The sequence below is a fragment of the Protomyctophum parallelum genome (assembly GCF_964188405.1).
Source record: "Protomyctophum parallelum genome assembly, chromosome: 14".
NCBI classification, from domain to species: Eukaryota; Metazoa; Chordata; class Actinopteri; order Myctophiformes; family Myctophidae; genus Protomyctophum; species Protomyctophum parallelum.
Window position 1 is genome coordinate 6,491,745 of NC_139709.1, and position 20,017 is coordinate 6,511,761.

Consider the following 20,017-nt stretch of genomic DNA (forward strand, 5'->3'; position numbering starts at 1 on the left):
AAAAGTATTGGAAATTGGAAATACTGAAGTAAAGTTAAAAATACCTCCAAATTGTACTTAGTTACCACGGTATACATACAATCACATGCTACTGTATCTTCAATCAGTCTTTTCTTGAACCTACAACTGCAGGACGCTTTTGACGTGCTGGGCTTCACTCAAGAAGAGAAGAACGGCATCTACAAGCTGACCGGTGCCATCATGCACCACGGGAACATGAAGTTCAAACTGAAGCAGAGAGAGGAGCAGGCCGAATCCGACGGCACCGAAGGTGAGACTGTGTGTAAGATGGTACATGATGACAAGAGGACACTAGTGTTCATAAGCCATGTATAACTTCACACATTTTCAACTCATCTTCACCTTTTAACTGGAATCAATTTCCTCAGATGTTGACAAAGTTGCGTATCTGATGGGCCTGAACTCTGCTGACCTCATCAAGGGTCTCTGTCACCCCAGAGTGAAAGTGGGAAACGAGTGGGTCACAAAGGGACAGAGTGTTGACCAGGTTAGTGAAACGAGTGGGTCACAAAGGGACAGAGTGTTGACCAGGTTAGTGAAACGAGTGGGTCACAAAGGGACAGAGTGTTGACCAGGTTAGTGAAACGAGTGGGTCACAAAGGGACAGAGTGTTGACCAGGTACTGTATGAGTTATTATAAAAAAATGCTGCATGCATAATGAGCTTGGTCTTTGCCAAGTTTGTATGCAAGATATGTTTGAATGGTACCTAGTTAGCACAATAATATGAATTAATTGTCTTTATTATATCGATAGGAAGGACATGTTTTGTTGAGAGGGAATACAAGTTCATGATAGAATATGACAACGAATTTTATAAAACACACACATGACATTTGTATACATTTGGGTTTCCATGCCACAGGTGAACTATGCGATCGGTGCACTGTCTAAGTCAGTGTACGAGAAGATGTTCCTGTGGATGGTGGTGAGGATCAACCTATCGCTGGACACCAAGCAGCCCCGCCAGTACTTCATTGGTGTGCTGGACATCGCCGGGTTTGAGATCTTCGATGTGAGTTATGACGATATTACAATAAGGACGTTGCGTTATTAGCTGTCATTTTCACTTTGAGTAAAGAAAAACCTAAATGAGCATGCACAGGACATCTATGCTAAGGTTTTGCATTGTGTCCTTTTGCAGTTCAACACCTTTGAGCAACTCTGCATCAACTTCACCAACGAGAAGCTGCAACAGTTTTTCAACCACCACATGTTTGTGCTGGAGCAGGAAGAGTACAAGAAAGAGGGCATTGAATGGACTTTCATTGACTTCGGCATGGACTTACAGGCGTGTATTGACCTCATCGAAAAGGTGAGGGCTTGAAATATAGAAATATAATGTGTTCATGGATCAATACAAAACTATTCCTCTTTCTAGCAAGTTAGTTGTTCTTCAATGTACATAATTTCCTTCTCCTCAGCCCATGGGTATCATGTCCATCCTGGAAGAGGAGTGCATGTTCCCCAAGGCCAGCGACACCACCTTTAAAGCCAAGCTGTACGACAACCACCTGGGGAAGTCCGGCAACTTCCAGAAGCCCAGGCCAAAAGCGGAGGCTCATTTCTCCCTGGTTCACTACGCTGGCACCGTGGACTATAACATCAACAACTGGCTGGTGAAGAACAAAGACCCGCTGAACGAGACGGTCGTGGGACTTTACCAGAAGTCTAATCTAAAGTTTTTGGCCAACCTCTTTGCAACTTATGCTTCAGAGTCAGGTAAATGTTAATTGCTTAAAGCATGTCAATGCTGCCATCTCATTTTAACCACACTCTTTTTTCATAATTTATTTTATCCCACGGTTTTATAACCCCTTTTTCACCCCTGTGTCAATTATCTAATGTGATCCTGGGCTCTACACACCCTCCGCCAACCTGGGGAGAGCAACGGATTTGAACTCATGCTTCCTTCATGCCTGAGTGTCCAAGTTGACCTGACCTAGGGGAGTTTCCCTGGTTGGACATAGCGCGTGGAAGGAACACGTTATTCCAACCAGTTCCTTTCCCCTCCATCAGGCACCCCGGCTGGCCAGGGGGAGGCAGTTTAGAGACCAGGATTACTGCATGTTTTTTGTGAGGGCACTACACATCTTTGTCTATACAAAGTAATCTAATCCTGACTGTTTAATCCATCAGACGGCGGTAAGGGGGGTAAGGGAGTAAGCAAGAAGAAAGGCTCTTCCTTCCAGACGGTATCGGCCTTGCACAGAGTGAGTTAAACCTAGACTAGAGCCTACTTGGAAATTACCTAGCTAGCTTTTTTGGGGTTTGGGGAGAATTCCTGACAGGATTTCCTTAACTCCACAGGAGAACCTGAACAAGCTGATGTCCAACCTGAGGTCCACTCACCCTCACTTTGTGCGCTGCCTCATCCCCAACGAGTCCAAGACTCCCGGGGTCATGGAGAACCCTCTGGTGATGCACCAGCTTCGCTGTAACGGCGTGCTGGAAGGCATCAGGATCTGCAGGAAGGGCTTCCCCAACAGGATCCTCTATGGAGATTTCAGACAGAGGTAGCACCACATACTGTACATTGCTAAGTTACACTATTCCGTGTAAAAAACAAAGGTAGACTACAAAGTTCTACAGAAACTATAGTAAAAAACGCACATCACTTCGTGGAGGTGCTGGGTTCAAAAAGTGACAGAGGAAAAGAGAAGGGAACCCGCACACTCATATGCTCCAAAAGATACATTTATTGATGAGGGGTTTGACCAGATGAAGAGCCTTGGCTCTTCAGGGTTTGACCAGATGAAGAGCCTTGGCTCTTCAGGGTTTGACCAGATGAAGAGCCTTGGCTCTTCAGGGTTTGACCAGATGAAGAGCCTTGGCTCAAAACGTTGTCAATACATTTACCTTTTGGAGCATGAGTGTGCGGATTCCCTTCTCTTTTCCTAGACTACAAAGTTCTAGCATTTCTTTTGCAGATATCGCATCCTGAATCCTGCTGCAATCCCAGACGGCCAGTTCATTGACAGCAAGAAAGGAGCTGAAAAACTACTTGGCTCTCTGGAAATTGATCATAACCAATACAAATTTGGACACACAAAGGTAACAAAGTCTGTTCTGAATCTATTATTTTCAATGTCAGACAAGGATAAACATTTACTCTCGTATAAAAACTCCAAATATCTAATACACACCAGACGTCACACCTGTCTCTCTCTCTTACATAAGTAGGCACACACAGCCAACTGTCAGTTGATAAAAAAAGGAAACGTTGTTCCTCCCTATATCTTGTAGGTGTTCTTCAAGGCTGGCCTCCTAGGAACACTAGAGGAGATGAGAGATGATCGTTTGTCTCTCATCATCACTGGAATACAAGCCAAATCACGAGGTCTGCTGTCAAGAGCAGAGTTCCAGAAGATGGTAGAACGAAGGTGTGCAGTGTGCCAAATTACTGAAATGATTATCATTTTCTGGTTGTTGTTGTCTCCACCAGGCCGAAGGCATGGGGAGAGAGTATGTTTTGCACTCCGTCCGTGTGTGTGTGTGTGTGTGTGTGTGTGTGCGTGTGTCTGTCCTTCCGTCCATCCGTCCGTTACCAGCTAATCTCCGGCACCGTTGGCCCAATCCAAACTTTGCACACACACTCCCTGGATGCCAACGATGAACCCCTTTTTTTGAACAATTTTCTTTATATTACTCCTGCATATTTTGTCCAAAAATCCCTCAAATCGTTACAAAGTATCTCTATAATCATGTGATAAAGACAGATCTGTCCGATATTGCATATTCCATCCTGATTGGCTAACATTGGCTTTCAAAATTTGCAGGATTGGCCCGATTTGAACAAAAACAATCATGAATGCAGCATGCAATTTACGTGACATCTTATCAGACGTTCCTACTAGGCTGAGGAATATATCCCACCTTTACACATTGGCCTATTATAGCGCCACCAACAGGTGGATTTATGCAATACACGTTTTTGGAACAAAATGCCTCAAATCATCCAATTGCCATCCAAGGCGTAAGAAATGGCACCCTTTTCACATTGGCTTATTATAGCGCCACCAGGAGGCCACAACCTGCCCTGGTGGAGAGCTGTGCCCCGAGGGCCACTTTTTCTAGTTTGATCTCATTTACTTTTATCATGTGAATGTAGTAGTCAAACCTTCATCATTGGCTTGGTATTTGACTTTGTTTCTCAAGCATGCTTAATCATTTTCAATTAGCAACATTTTGCAGGGATTTATTTAGAATATCTTTGAATTTGCAGGGATGCACTGCTGGTGATCCAGTGGAATATCCGTGCTTTTATGGGGGTCAAGAATTGGCCCTGGATGAAGCTGTTCTTCAAGATCAAGCCTCTGTTGAGGTCTGCTGAAACAGAGAAGGAGATGGCCACCATGAAGGACGAATTCCTCAAGTTGAAGGAGGCTTTCGCAAAGTCTGAATCCCGTAGGAAGGAACTAGAGGAGAAAATGGTCTCTCTTCTCCAAGAGAAGAATGACCTGCAGCTCCATGTCCAGGCTGTAAGTTGGAATGTTGTTTGCCCGAGTAATAAATGCATACATTGTATATAGTGTTTACAATAAGTAACTTGATACTTGAACAGGAGCAAGACAACCTGTGTGACGCAGAGGAAAGGTGTGAGGGACTGATCAAGAACAAGATTCAGATGGAAGGAAAAGCCAAAGAGTTGTCGGAGAGGTTGGAGGATGAGGAGGAGATGAATGCAGAACTCACTGCTAAGAAGAGGAAACTGGAGGACGAGTGTTCTGAGCTGAAGAAGGATATCGATGACTTGGAACTAACTCTGGCCAAAGTGGAGAAAGAGAAGCATGCCACAGAGAACAAGGTAATATTATCTTCCATCTCTCGTTGCTTATGTGAACAATTGCTTTTCTGGGGGAACTGTTTACACGTCACTGCTTAAACCATCACTGCTTCTTAAGGTGAAGAACTTGGTTGAGGAAATGGCCTCTCAGGACGACATCATCGCCAGGCTGACCAAGGAGAAGAAAGCCTTACAAGAGGCTCACCAGCAAACACTGGATGACCTGCAGTCAGAGGAGGACAAAGTCAACTCCCTGACCAAGGCCAAAGCTAAGCTGGAACAGCAAGTGGACGATGTAAGTAGGCAGCTGAATGCATGCCACAGCAGGGTTGGTTGGTTTGGTGATTGAATGATTGGTTTTATTTATTTATTTTCTTTCCAGTTGCAAATTGCAGACATGTGCTCTTTTATAGCTTGTTTTGAAGGAGGTTTGTGACTCGAGTCACACTTTATCGATGGCTGGTGATTGTACTAGTGATGGTATTAGTGATGGTACTGGTGATGGTACTGGTGATGGTACTGGTGATGGTACTAGTGATGGTACTGGTGATGGTACTGGTGATGGTACTGGTGATGGTACTGGTGATGGTACTGGTGATGGTACTGTAGGAGAATACCGGAGAACTCACCAGTTTACCGACTCGCGGCGGTTTAGTGGGTTTCCGTTTAATTTCACCTTCATTCATTTAGAGTTTACACTAGATGAAGTGGGAATGCTAAAGTTTAAACACCAAAGTAACGAAACAATGTAATTCATTAGTAAACAATATCCTGAATTGGTAGGCCTACTTATCATTGGTATTCACATACTCAACCTTTTTTTATGAATAGCTGACCATTTAATTGCACCAAATAATTTGATCACGTTGGAAATGAACTGAAACATCTGTGGGTTTGACATACTACACTGATGAAGACAGCATGTTAACATAACGATGAAGACATTGATGAAGAACTTTTGCTGCAGTTGGTAAACTGGCGAGTTCTCCGGACACCCTGCAGGCCAGGGCATTCCACATTTTGGTGGCATAATAGTGGAATGAATTCATCCCCATATTTGTGCCGAATGTGGGATGGAATGAGATCAGTGAATGTCCCTCTGGTGTTCTCACTCTTCTGAAGTAGCTTGACAGGTTGTGCACGTCACAGTCGATGTAATCTGTATGACGTTCTCCAGCTCGAGGGATCTTTAGAACAAGAGAAAAAGATTCGAATGGATCTCGAAAGATCAAAGAGAAAGCTGGAGGGAGACTTGAAGTTGACCCAGGAGAGCCAAATGGACCTGGAGAATGACAAGCAACAGCTTGAAGAACGTCTTAAAAAGTAAAATAAATGATATTACGTACACATTCTGAACATTTTAGATTGAGTAGGCTTGTTCTGACTCTTACTCCTCCTTCGCCGCAGGAAAGACTTTGAAGTCAGTCAGCTCACCAGCAAAATAGAAGATGAACAGGCCATTTCCATTCAGCTTCAGAAGAAACTCAAGGAGCTCCAGGTCTGTAATGTCACTTGGTATATAATTACACAACTATTATGGAAGAAGGAGAAAAAAAAAGGTGTGACATTTTGATTCAACAATGCTCTTCTTCTAAGGCCCGCATTGAGGAACTGGAAGAGGAGCTTGAGGCAGAGCGAGCTGCCCGGGCCAAGGTGGAGAAGCAGAGGTCTGACTTGGCCAGAGAGCTGGAGGAGATCAGCGAGAGGCTGGAGGAGGCTGGCGGGGCGACCGTCGCCCAGATTGAGATGAACAAGAAGAGGGAGGCCGAGTTCCAGAAACTCCGCAGAGACCTCGAAGAGGCCACTCTGCATCACGAGGCCACCACTGCCACCCTGAGGAAGAAACAGGCCGACAGTGTGGCGGACCTGGGAGAGCAGATTGACAACCTGCAGAGAGTCAAACAGAAACTGGAGAAGGAGAAGAGCGAAGCAAGACTGGAGTTGGACGACGTGGCCTCCAGCATGGAGCATATCGTGAAGACAAAGGTTGGAGAAATTGCTACAAATCAGACCATGTATTCCGTTTAGTTGGGACAAAGCCCACGAGATCTGGAATGCAACAATGTTCAAATGCTTTCCGTGATTCAATTTATTTTCAGACAAATCTAGAGAAGATGTGCAGGACTTTAGAAGATCAGGCGGGCGAATACAAGGCGAAATACGAAGAGGCTCAACGTACCATCAATGACTTCAATATGCAAAAAGCGAAGCTGCAAACTGAAAATGGTATATGCGTCTACCTATAAATATGTAAAAGAACAACATGAATTCCCTGGCGGCTACAAGGTTTTTTTGCAGGACAATAATGATTGTTTTAATCCAGGTGAATTCGGAAGACAGCTGGAGGAGAAGGACTCTCTGGTGTCTCAGCTGACCAGAGGAAAGTTGTCCTACACTCAGCAGATAGAGGACCTCAAAAGACAACTAGAAGAGGAGACAAAGGTAAAATTAGGATCCAAAAGTGTATATACTGCTTCATCTGCCTTAGTTTTGACAGCACCTTTTTATTTAGATTTAGTCATAAAAAGTGTTCTGAAATGTTTTAGTTTGTTTTAGTTTCTGTGTTTTAGTTGACTAAATCTACAGTTGACTGAAATACATTTTAGTGAGCCATAATTCCATAGTGCCTGATTTTTATACTACCGGAGTGTAACACCCAAGCGCAGCCAGCCATAACATAACTTAGTTCTATACTGCATCTCTTTTCCACTGGTCACAGCCTAACATTTTAGTCTAGTTGCATGAAAATATTTTTACCAGGCCAAAAATTCGTTGGCCCATGCACTGCAGTCTTCTGTGTTTATTTCACCAGGCCAAGAATGCGTTAGCCCATGCAGTGCAGTCTGCTCGCCACGACTCTGACCTGCTGAGGGAGCAGTATGAAGAGGAGCAGGAGGCCAAAGCCGAATTGCAGCGAGGCATGTCCAAGGCTAACTCTGAGGTGGCTCAGTGGAGAACCAAGTACGAGACTGATGCCATCCAGAGGACTGAAGAGCTGGAGGAGTCCAAGTAAGACACTGTAGCTTATCATTTTGTGGACCAATCTCTCCAAACTCTCCATTCTCCATTGAATCACTTGTAGAAGAAGGTTGACGCCGGTTGAGAGAGGACGCTGGCGCTGAATGTTCGCCGCTTCTCCACCGGAGCTAGTCTAGGGTCAGTTTTAATTTTTAAGGATAGTTTTAAGGTTGGTTCTCCTTTTTAATTTTGTGTTTTATTCGTGCGTTTTTATCATTTTAGCAACAAACTTGGAAACTTTACGCCTACCAGCAAGCTACCCCTCTCAGGACAGGTAGCCGAAGCTTTCAATCCGTCTACAAGCTGGACCTCTTTTAGAGACTCGGTGTGTTTTCCTACCTGTTTTTTTCCGTGGCCGCACTGCTCGGGTTTCCCTGTACCAGTCCAGTGCTGCTGTGGGTGAGGATTTTCCCCAGGTTGCCCCTCAGCCCGGGAGGAGCGGAGGCCTTCGTTGCCTGATACCGCATCCCCGCCTACAGCGCAGAGCCACCGGATTGCTTCCACCACAGCCTACAGTCGTCGGCTCTGCCCGGCGCCGCGGTGAGGATTCCCCAGGGTTGCCCCTCAGCCCTGGAGCGGAGGCCTTCATTGCCTGAGACCGCTTCCTCCACGGCATGGAACAGGATTTTACATCTTCCTGACCGGCTAAATGACGACATATTCCTTCTCACGGCTGCTACAACTCAACAATCACACCATTCCAGCGTGCGTTTCAGTCATCAAAAAACTTGGACTTCTCCGCCGATCACGTTACATTCACAGAAGCACCCATCGACAGTTTGTTTACTCCTCTCCTGCTCACAACATCAAATCCATCTGCACAGTCGTACGTCCCGTCGCAACTTTGCTACGTCATCAGAGCGCTGTCGCCTCTGGAGTTTGTAGCACTGGGAACACCGCGAGAGCTCCACGGACCAGGCAGCAGCCTGGAAAACGTGGAGTGGATTCCACCTTACTCCGGCTACTGCAGAAATTCACTACTCCATCAACAGTCAAAATCGAACTTTTCAACCTACAAACCCTCAAAGAAAAATCCTCTCTCATTCATACCCACATTCTGGAAAAACAATTAGATATCATGTGCCTTGTTGAGACCTGGCACCAGCCAGGGGTTTTCTCATCCCTCAATAAAGCCTGCCCTCCCGGTTACAAATACCTGGAGAAAGCACGCAGCACCGGTGGTAAAGGTGGTGGCTTAGCCATCCTGCACAAAAGTCACCTGGACCTGTCTCCCCTCCCTCTGCCAGCATTCTCTTCATTTGAATGTCTCGGTTTTAAATGCAAACCCCCCTCCACTATGACAGCAATACTTATTTACCGGCCACCAAAACCAAACACACTTTTTATTTCAGAACTGCATGATCTCCTCACAACACTCTGTATTACATCCACTAACACCTTAATTCTAGGTGATCTGAATATCCACATGGACACCCCCACCTCCCCCCCCGCAGCTGAGCTATTACAACTACTGGACTGCCTCCACCTCACACAGCACGTGCACGTCCCAACACATGACAGGGGACATACGCTTGATCTGGTCATCTGTGACTCTGGCCTGATCAGCAACCTGCAGGTCTATGAGATGGGTGTGTCTGACCACAGAGTCATCTCTATGGAGCTGCTATTCCCCTCCCCCCACAATAAGCCAAAACGCCAAATTCACTTCAGAAACATCAAAAACATCAACCCGGACGCTATAGCCCTGGACCTTCATCACCTCTCCTCTGCAACCCCCTCATCAGCCACTGAATCAGTCGACCTGTACAACAACACCCTGAGCCGTCTCCTGGATCTTCACGCCCCGGTCAAAATAAAAACTGTCACTTTCTCACGCTCCTCCCCCTGGTTTACCAGTGAGCTGCGGAAAATGAAGGCGGCGGGCCGTGTCCTTGAGCGCCGTTCCATGGCTTCAGGGCTCACTGTCCACAGACAGGCATACAGGGAGCATCAAAAAGCTTATTCAAAAGCCCTCAGAGATGCTCGGTCACTGTTCTACTCGAATATCATCAATAACAATTCCGGTAACTCCAAGCAACTTTTCTCCACCATAAATAACCTCCTTAAACCACAATCACCCACCCACAGCGACACCACAGAGGACCAGTGCAACAACATCCTCGATTCATTTAGGTCAAAGGTAAATAACATCCGCTCCGCCCTATCTCACTCCTCCACTCCACCTGCCTTGACCACTACCCCACATAGCCCCTCCCCCCCTCCCCCGACCACCACCCAACAGCCAGGGATCCTCCAGTCTCTCGACTGCTTGGCCAGCATATCCCATCTTCAGGTCGAGGCCATCATCAACAAGATGAAACCCTCCACATGCGCCCTTGACCCCTTCCCCACAGCTCTGTTAAAAACCCATATAACTGCCATAAGCCCCCTCATCACCACAGCCATCAACCTCTCCCTCCAAGCCGGCCATGTTCCACCCTCCCTAAAGACAGCCATCATTACACCTCTCCTAAAAAAACCCACCCTTGACCCGGACATACTCTCCAATTACAGGCCCATCTCCAACCTGCCCTTCCTCTCCAAGGTACTGGAAAAAGTGGTTGCCGCTCAACTCCAACAACACCTCAAACACAATAACCTCTTCGAGAAATTTCAGTCAGGATTCCGCACAGCTCACAGTACAGAAACAGCACTGGTCAGAGTCACAAATGATCTCCTGATGGCAGCTGACAATGGTTCCCCCTCCCTCCTCATCCTCCTGGACTTGTCCGCAGCCTTCGATACAGTCGACCACACCATCCTCCTCAACCGTCTCCATTCCACCATAGGACTCACCGACACTGCACTCAACTGGTTCACCTCATACCTCACTGACAGAACTGAGCGTGTCTCCCTAGGCGGTGTCTACTCACGGTCACATTCTGTCACCTGTGGCGTGCCCCAAGGTTCCGTCCTTGGCCCCACCCTTTTCACCCTCTACATGCTCCCCCTTGGTCGTGTCATCAGCCAGCATGGCATATCCTACCATTGCTACGCTGATGACACCCAACTCTATCTCAGGACTATCCCACTCCCCTCTGCCCCCCTGTCGTCACCATCATCACCATCATCCACATTAACAACCTGCCTTGAGGAGATAAAGGCGTGGATGACCAACAATTTTCTACAACTCAACAGCTCCAAGACTGAGGCCATCCTCATCGGCACCCCACACCAGGTCAAATCCTCCCCAATAACAAGCATCACCTTCTCCAGCCAAGACCTCCCACTCTCACCTGTAGTCACCAACCTGGGTGTAAAAATGGACCCCCACCTGACCTTCGACCCCCATATCAAACACCTCTGCAAAACCTCCTTCTTCCACCTCCGAAACATAGCCAGACTCCGCCCCACACTCACCCTCCCTGATGCAGAAAAACTCATCCACGCCTTTGTCTCCTCAAGGCTCGACTACTGTAACGCACTTCTCACCGGGATCCCTAGCAAGAGCATCCAGAGGCTCCAGTACATCCAGAACAGTGCTGCTAGGATCCTGGTGAGAGTGCGAAAATACGACCACATCACTCCCATACTCCACTCCCTTCACTGGCTCCCCGTCTCCTTCAGGATTGAATACAAGGTCTGCCTCCTCACCCACCAATGCATCCACAGCAACGCCCCCCCCTACTTAAAGGAACTCCTTGAACCCCCAGCCTCCACCCGCTCCCTCCGCTCCGGTACATCTAACACACTCAAATGCACTAGAACCAAACTCCGCACCATGGGGGACCGGGCCTTCTGCTCAGCTGCCCCTCGGCTGTGGAACGCCCTCCCCGACCACCTGAGAGCACCACAGTCCGTGGACGCTTTTAAAAAGGGACTAAAGACCTTCCTCTTTAGTAAGGCATTTGCCCAGTCGGACTTTTAAGCTGCCCTGTGTACTGTTTTTAACCGTTTTATTCTTATTTTTATTTGTATTTTACATTTTTCTGCCTGTAGCACTTTGAGATTTGTTTCAAATGTAAAGTGCGTTATAAATAAAATTTATTATTATTATTATTATTAATTAGAACGGCTAGACTCACTCCCCATCTTCTGAAGAGCCTGGAGCATTTGCCATTCACCTAGCCTCGACGAGCTTGCAGGCTTTTGCAAAGGCTAAAGTGTAATTCATATAGCATGTTATGTAGACAGATGCCATGCTGGTTCATTTGTAGACCTTGTATCTTATAGTATAGTTTCAATGTACAGGTTATTGACTATTATTTTTTGATATTCTACGGTTTTGATTGATGATATGTTCTTAGTTTACTAATGATCTTAGACAACCATTTCTATGCATTTGATGTATTACCTTGTGTCTTGCTTACTGTAAATCGCTCTGGATTTAGAGTGTCTGCTAAATGCCTGAATTGTAAAATACTCCAGTTTAGGAATCAAGCTGATTAATCATATCACATTTCCTGCCATATTTTACTTTGTCGAGCAGACCAGCTTTTTGTTTGTGTTATGTTATATTTTTTTAAATGTAAGACGAACAAAAAGTGTGTCTGTTAGATGACTAAGCAGCTTCTCTTGGTAGGTAAAAAATATATTGCAGTCAACATTAAAGGAGAATTCCATACTAAAAGGCTTTCTTACCTTTCTTTGTAGTTGTTACGTCCCCATCAAAGAGGTCCAGGTGTTATTTTGTGCAAAAGCTCCTTATTGGCTATTTCCCCTACCATAAGCCCTAAATTAATTGCATTGCATTGAATGGGATGTATGGGGTGTTGTGCTAATTCACTTATTTCCATCGAAATAAGTAGTAAACTGTGCCGCTTGGGTTATTATTTACATTATGAAGAGAGGATATATACAAAAAAAATATAATTTTGAGCGATGGAAATAAGCGAATTAGCACAACACCCCATACATCCCATTCAATTCAATGCAATTCATTTAGGGCTTATGGTAGGGGAAATAGCCAATAAGGAGCTTTTGCACAAAATAACACCTGGACCTCTTTGATGGGGACGTAACAACTACAAAGAAAGGTAAGAAAGCCTTCTAGTATGGAATTCTCCTTTAACCAAGGAGCAAAAACATAAACGTTCCAATTATTCCACTGTTTAATGATCTGAAGGAAGAAGCTGGCTCAGCGTCTCCAGGATGCAGAGGAGGCCGTCGAGGCCGTTAATGCTAAATGTTCCTCCCTGGAGAAGACCAAACACAGACTGCAGAATGAGATTGAAGATCTCATGGTGGACGTGGAGAGGTCTAACGCTGCTGCTGCTGCCCTGGACAAGAAGCAGAGGAACTTTGACAAGGTAACTATATAGACATTAGTTTAGCATCGAACAACATCTCATAAAACCACTGACAAATGCAAATAATTAACTGTTGTAAACTCTAAGTACTGGACCCTCTAAGTAACTAACTCTAAGTACTGGGCGGCGGTGGCTCAGGGGTAGAGTGCCTGGATGGTAACCGTAAGGTTGCCAGTTCGAACCCGGGCTCCCCCAGAGTTACTGTCGAAGTGTCCTTGAGCAAGACACTGAACCCCTAATTGCTCCCGATGTGCTAGTTGGTGCCTTGCATGGTTTCCGCTGCCATCGGTGTATGAATGTGTGTGTGAATGGGTGAATGTAATGCACAATCTCTGTAAAGCGCCTTGGATAAAGGCGCTATATAAATGCACCATTTACCATTTACCCTCGTCTGGTTTGACAGACGGGTAGTGTGTGCCGGCTGGGTGGTGTGTGACAATCCGGTTCAAGTATACCTTTGGTACGGCAACAGCGGCGGCGGGCCCGGGAGAACAATAACGCGACACGAGACAGTATCACGCTAAAGGTTCACTAAGTTTATTACACATACAGGAACATATATAGAGCTGGATCCCAATGACGTGACAACAACACTTGAGACATAACAACCGCTAACTGCAGCAAGCTGACCTTGCTGTCTGAGATGGCTCCCGTAGCTAACTATAAAGTATGCTACAGTTCAGGCAGTACACAATACATATCTAGTACATTGTGTATTCACGTACAAGTACACAGCCATGGGCGATCAGATTATAACACTTAACTAGTTTCTAAATATGGTAAATGGTAAATGGTGCATTTATATAGTGCCTTTATCCAAGGTGCTTTACGTAGATTGTGCAAACTATTGTGCAAACCATATTGTATAGTCCAAATTGGACTTAAGAATAGAGGCCGCACAGCTCGTAGTCACGATGCTAGAAACTTTATTGAACCAACGTTTCGGCAAGCAGGTTGCTTTCTTCAGGGTATGAAAGTCCAAATTGGAACAACAGTCGGTTATTGACATGATATGGAAAGCCTTTAGTAAAATAGGTATAGTTAACCACATGCATCCTAGTATAGACCCCTCGGGAGACTCCGGTCGACTATGTATATTGTATACAGTACAGGGTATCGTAAAATCCATATAGCATGCTTTTCATCACCATGCTGAGGCAATTTCTACTTGATATTGTTACAACCCATTAGCCTTGTCAGTGTCTCCATTCAGTTGATGCAGTTATCCATTATGTTTCCGGTCCTCCACCCTCCAGGTCCTGGCAGAGTGGAAGCAGAAGTACGAGGAGTCCCAGTGTGAGCTGGAGGGATCCCAGAAGGAGGCCAGGTCTCTGAGCACCGATCTCTTCAAACTGAAGAACTGCTATGAAGAATCTCTGGACCACCTGGAGACCCTGAAGAGAGAGAACAAGAATCTACAGGGTAAGCTTTTAAAGATTCCATGGTGGGGGAAAATACCAGGAGCTAAAAGTTTACCTAAATACAGTTTGTCTGTGGTTGCTTGGCAAGTATCGTCCATAATGTGACGATTTCACGTGCAACACGTTTGTTTAGATATTATCAAACCCGATGACAATTCTATTCACAGAGGAGATCTCTGACCTCACTGAGCAACTTGGCGAGGGAGGAAAGAACATCCACGAACTGGAGAAACAGAGGAAACAATTGGAACAGGAAAAGTGTGAGATCCAATCTGCCCTTGAGGAAGCCGAGGTAACAGGCCATTTGTGTTAAATCACACTTTTATTGTATTCAATGCAATGTTAAGCAAAACAAAAACACAAATGAACACCTCCAAAGTGGTCTTTGCCATGCAGAGTATGTGTCTAGACGAGGAGTGGAATAGTAAGAGAGTGGCGACATGCTTTGATCTCGCCGCAAAGCGGGTGCCTATGGGCTATAGTTCCAAACATTGGAACTATCCCATTGAGATAGAATGAGCACTTCCGCATTCCATTGTTACAATGGGAGTCAACGCTAGTGTCGCCACTCTCTTACTAGATTACTCTGGTGTCTAGGCATCTGTTCCTCACTGCTTAAAATATGAAATACCAGTATATGATATGAACTCTGTTATGTATACCAGGCTTCCTTGGAACATGAAGAGGGTAAGATTCTGCGGGCCCAGCTCGAGTTCAACCAGATCAAAGCCGACATCGAGCGTAAGCTGGCCGAGAAGGACGAGGAGTCGGAGCAGTGCAAGAGGAACATGCAGAGGACCATCGACACCCTGCAGGCCTCGCTGGACGCAGAGTGTCGCAGCAGGAATGAGGCCATGCGCCTGAAGAAGAAGATGGAGGGAGACCTGAATGAGATGGAGATCCAGCTCAGCCAGGCCAACAGGCAGGCGGCTGAGGCTCAGAAACAACTCAAGTCTGTTCATGCTCATCTGAAGGTACATTAAAGACAAAACAATTACTGTTGTTGTCATCAGATGTTTCTGATTTGACAATTCCTTCCTTTCCATTAAGGACGCCCAACTCCAGCTGGACGATTCTCTTCGATGCAGTGACGATCTGAAGGAGAACATAGCCATCGTTGAGAGACGCAACAACCTCATGCAGGCCGAACTGGAGGAGTTGAGAGCAGCTCTGGAACAAACCGAGAGAGGCCGCAAGCTGGCTGAGCAAGAGCTGCTGGACGTCAGCGAGAGAGTGCAGCTGCTGCATTCACAGGTATTCTTATTATTCTTATTGATCCACAACGATGGAGGAGGATGCCTTCTGTTCTGGTGGAGATTTGTGCTCCTCTGAAGCTTTACTCTTCATCAGTTACAGTTGATTAGACATGTTTGTTTTATGCACAATATAACTTTACATTATACTTCATGTGAAATCAGAACACCAGCCTGATAAACCAGAAGAAGAAGCTAGAGGTCGATACGTCCCAGCTTCAGTCAGAGGTGGACGAAGCGTTGCAGGAGTGCAGAAATGCAGAGGAAAAGGCCAAGAAGGCCATTACTGACGCTGCCATGATGGCAGAGGAGCTGAAGAAGGAGCAGGACACCAGCGCTCACCTGGAGCGCATGAAGAAGAACATGGAACAGACCATCAAGGACCTGCAGCACCGTCTGGATGAGGCGGAGCAGATCGCCATGAAGGGAGGCAAGAAGCAGGTGCAGAAGCTGGAGGCCAGGGTGAGTGCCACTGTTCGCTATATCGATTTTGTACAGTATCTCTGAAGTCCGGAAGTTCTCTGCTGGAACTGTTGCCCTCGCAACCCGACTCTGGATAAACGGTTGAAGATGGATGGATGGATCTGTAGAACTGATTTAACCCATTCTGGACGGGAACCTCTTTTGGTGTTTTAACTAAGCATTATGTTATACTTTAGCTATTGAAAAATAGCAGATCTACAAGCTCATAGTGCGCCACGAGTGGCGCGCTTACGAGTTTGTAGGTCTGCTATTTAAAAAAAATCAGGCCTAAATGGGTTAAAAACCTCATTGATTGTTTCTGTTCATATTGTTATATACTGCAATGACAAATGAGCAACTTATAATTCTTAGATCTCTGATCTTGTGTTGTGGATCAGTGGAATGTTATGTGTACATAATGAATGCCATGATGTTACCTGCAGGTCAGAGATTTGGAGATGGAGGTGGAGGGTGAACAGAAAAAGGCCAGCGAGGCCATCAAGGGAATCCGTAAATACGAGCGACGCATCAAAGAATTAACATACCAGGTAATTCATTCATTGCATGTCTGTACCTAAATCTCAACAACAGTATCGGCAAGAAAAAAAATACATGCATTCTAAATAACACCTCGTATACTGTGTGTACCGTATATGGTTTTATTCAGCATAGGTTTTTTATAGATGGCAACACAACCTGTTCACATATTAGAGTGACCAGATTTGACTGAGAGACTGTCGTCGCGCAGATTCCAGCTTTTCACCAGAGGAGAAAAACTTTTTTTCTTTTAAAAAAATGAGTTAATAGCACAGGCAGACTCTTCACATACTAGAGCATGTCTGAAATAAGTATAATAAATAATATGTAAATATGAAATAAATGCTTAAACATGTAGCTAGGTGTAATGTTAGAGACCACAGAAGTGCACCTTTCAAGCCTGTTTTCTCAACGTGCTGTTTCTCTGCAAGCCATATCTCCAAAACTGGTGGGTCAAACTGAACAACCAATATGTCAATTTGAAGCTATGGTTCCCCGCTTTCATATGACATGAAAAAATGATTGCTTATCTTTTCTTAGTTGTCGTCATCACAGACTTGTCTTCTAACAATCCAGTTTTAATTGTGCTTAAACTCTGAGATAACACATTTTTTTTGTATGTATTATACCTGTATGTGTAGACCAGCTCACTGAGCATGGCCTTGTGGTTTAAGTGTCCGCCCCCAGCCTTGTCATACCAAAGGCTCCCAAATGGGACCCAACCCCTCTTTTTGAAACCGCCTCCTCGCCACTCGCCCTACACACTTGCCCTCGATATGCGCGTTCACACGAAGCTGCGCCATGTTAAGTTTTGTCCGAAACCAAGCAGCCTTGAGTGGAAGTGGCTTAAGGGCCTCACACACCGTCTGCGAACGCCGCGCGTCAAAACAACCGCCTCCGTTATTTTCAATGAACCTATCGCACACCGGCGGCGTCCGACGCACGTTCACGCCTCGCCTGACGCTCCGATACGCCACCGTTCTATTTTCCAGGCATTGCCGCACGGCAACGCCTGTGCCGCGTCGCTGCACACCCGGTGTGTGTTGGGCTTTATAAAGCCCTCAAGAGCGAGTCTATGCCGATCTAGACTCTATTGCCTTGTGCAGCCCTGCTCTCTGTCCGCATGGAAACCGCAACCTACAAATATAAGTACCACCACAAATAAATTATAAATAAACTCCTCCTAAACAATCTTCATCTGATGCAGAATAGACCTCCCAGTCTCAAGGGTGGACAGTATAACCACAAGAATATCTGAGCTGGTTCAAAAGGCACTGGAGGAGGTGCGTCAGGCAGCAATGCCCAGCAGGAATACCATCACCTGTATCTGATATATATATATCATTAATCATTAACTATTCATGTCCGTGAGCAGAATACATAACTGTTGATCTTTCCTATGGTTCTTCATCTTCATAGACGGAGGAGGATCGTAAAAACATGGTGCGTCTTCAGGATTTGGTAGACAAGCTCCAGATGAAAGTCAAAGCCTACAAGAGATCTGCCGAGGAGTCTGTAAGTGCAAGCATCCACAAAAACAATCAACAACTGTGCCTTTAGCCAGACTGTTGGGAGTTCTCATCTCATCTGAATTAAATGTAGAGGCTAAAACTGTAGAAACAATTCAGAGACTTACAAAAAAATGAACTGGTGTCGGGATTAGTTTCCAAAGCAGTGGTGAGTGAGTTTGTTGGCGGAGGTTTTCTCTGCTGTTTTCTACCCCTACATCAAATTTAGATTTCCTCAGATGTTTCAGAAGGTGTAGATTGTCTGGCTACACAAAGGGTGCCTTGATAGCTACATATCTGAAAGATAATTTCTACTTTAAATACTGTGACTTTTAAATAATTATTAAAAGACTTAACCCATTTTGGGCGGGAACCCCTTTTGGTGTTTTAAGCATTATGTTATACTTTAGCTATTGAAAAATAGCAGTTCTACAAGTTCGTAGCGCGGCACTAACTTGTAGGTCTGCTATTTTTTTTAATCGTGAAAATTGGGCAAATCTTTGAAAATATATCCTTTCAGAGCAAACGTTTTTTAACAACATATCTTCAGATGGGGGTCGGAGGACAATTACATATATTTTTGGGGGTCCTTGACATGAAAATGTTTGAGAACCACTGACATAGAAACATGTTTTTCTTTCAGGATTTAGAAGACATTTTGTAGAATCGTTCTCAGGTCTCATAGGCATGTGGTCACTTATTTTTTCTACACTTCCCCTGTTTTGTAAACATGGTATGGTGTTGTCTTCTTGTAATGCTGTTGCGTAGGAGCTGGAGCAGTAGGTGATTGTATGAACAATTAAAATAAATGGTGTCTTTTCTTGTAATGCTGTTGCGTAGGAGCTGGAGCAGTAGGTGTTTGTATGAACAATTAAAATGAATGGTGTCTTTTCTTGTAATGCTGTTGCGTAGGAGGAGCAGGCCAACTCACACCTGGGCAAGTTCCGTAAACTGCAGCACGAGCTGGACGAGGCCGAGGAGAGAGCCGACATCGCTGAGTCTCAGGTCAACAAGATACGTGCCAAGAGCCGCGACGCAGGCCCAAAGGTTAGCAGATAAAATACAGTTATATACAATATTATTATTGGGCTTTTTGTAGCATGAAAATCACATCAGAGCAACGGGTGGGCAACTGGCGGCCCGGGGGCCACATGCGGCCCCCACCTTCACTTAATGCGGCCCTCATGTTAATATCAGAACGCTGATATAGTATTGATGTCAGCCGTTACAATTCCAAACCCGCCTTAATTACTTCATGACTAGTATTAAATGACTAGTACTTCATGACTAGTATTAAATGACTAGTACTTCATGACTAGTATTAAATGACTAGTACTTCATGACTAGTATTAAATGACTAGTACTTCATCATGACTAGTATTAAATGACTAGTACTTCATGACTAGTATTAAATGACTAGTACTTCATGACTAGTATTAAAATGTTATTGTCTTTTTGTGTCCAACGTAGTTATGTTAACAGTTCATAAAGTTATAACTATAACTAGGCCTAAACGCATTTGCAATTCAATAAAAAGGTTACTTTTCAGGATTCCAATTCAAAAATAGCAAAAAGATAAATCAGGATTTCAATTCAAGTATAGCGAAAATAGCTGATCTACAAGCTCAAAACGCGTCGCACTGCGACACGTTTTGAGCTTGTACATCAGCTATTTTTGCTACGACAGTAATATGCACTGTGGCCCCTCTGGAGTGAGTGTGGAAATACATTGGCCCTCGCCATCGTCAAAGTTCCCCACCCCT

General features: G+C 45.2%; 1 protein-coding gene across 1 annotated transcript in view; it reads left to right on the plus strand.

Moving 5' to 3' along the window:
* The window catches only part of LOC310870589 (myosin-7-like), a gene marked incomplete at its 5' end in the record, with an annotated part of 30,539 nt that overhangs the window by 7,723 nt on the left and 2,799 nt on the right, over positions 1-20,017 (plus strand). The window contains 27 exons of the mRNA XM_083781834.1: positions 133-271; positions 390-508; positions 886-1,035; positions 1,165-1,335; positions 1,445-1,742; positions 2,160-2,233; positions 2,331-2,536; positions 2,951-3,074; positions 3,267-3,403; positions 4,246-4,501; positions 4,585-4,827; positions 4,925-5,101; positions 5,984-6,129; positions 6,214-6,304; positions 6,403-6,792; positions 6,906-7,032; positions 7,130-7,248; positions 7,619-7,815; positions 12,890-13,073; positions 14,330-14,495; positions 14,662-14,786; positions 15,160-15,468; positions 15,545-15,748; positions 15,913-16,209; positions 16,653-16,757; positions 18,166-18,261; positions 19,167-19,301. Of these exons, the coding sequence (XP_083637960.1) occupies positions 133-271; positions 390-508; positions 886-1,035; positions 1,165-1,335; positions 1,445-1,742; positions 2,160-2,233; positions 2,331-2,536; positions 2,951-3,074; positions 3,267-3,403; positions 4,246-4,501; positions 4,585-4,827; positions 4,925-5,101; positions 5,984-6,129; positions 6,214-6,304; positions 6,403-6,792; positions 6,906-7,032; positions 7,130-7,248; positions 7,619-7,815; positions 12,890-13,073; positions 14,330-14,495; positions 14,662-14,786; positions 15,160-15,468; positions 15,545-15,748; positions 15,913-16,209; positions 16,653-16,757; positions 18,166-18,261; positions 19,167-19,301 (4,785 nt within the window). The remainder of the gene's footprint in view (positions 1-132; positions 272-389; positions 509-885; positions 1,036-1,164; positions 1,336-1,444; positions 1,743-2,159; positions 2,234-2,330; positions 2,537-2,950; positions 3,075-3,266; positions 3,404-4,245; positions 4,502-4,584; positions 4,828-4,924; positions 5,102-5,983; positions 6,130-6,213; positions 6,305-6,402; positions 6,793-6,905; positions 7,033-7,129; positions 7,249-7,618; positions 7,816-12,889; positions 13,074-14,329; positions 14,496-14,661; positions 14,787-15,159; positions 15,469-15,544; positions 15,749-15,912; positions 16,210-16,652; positions 16,758-18,165; positions 18,262-19,166; positions 19,302-20,017) is intronic.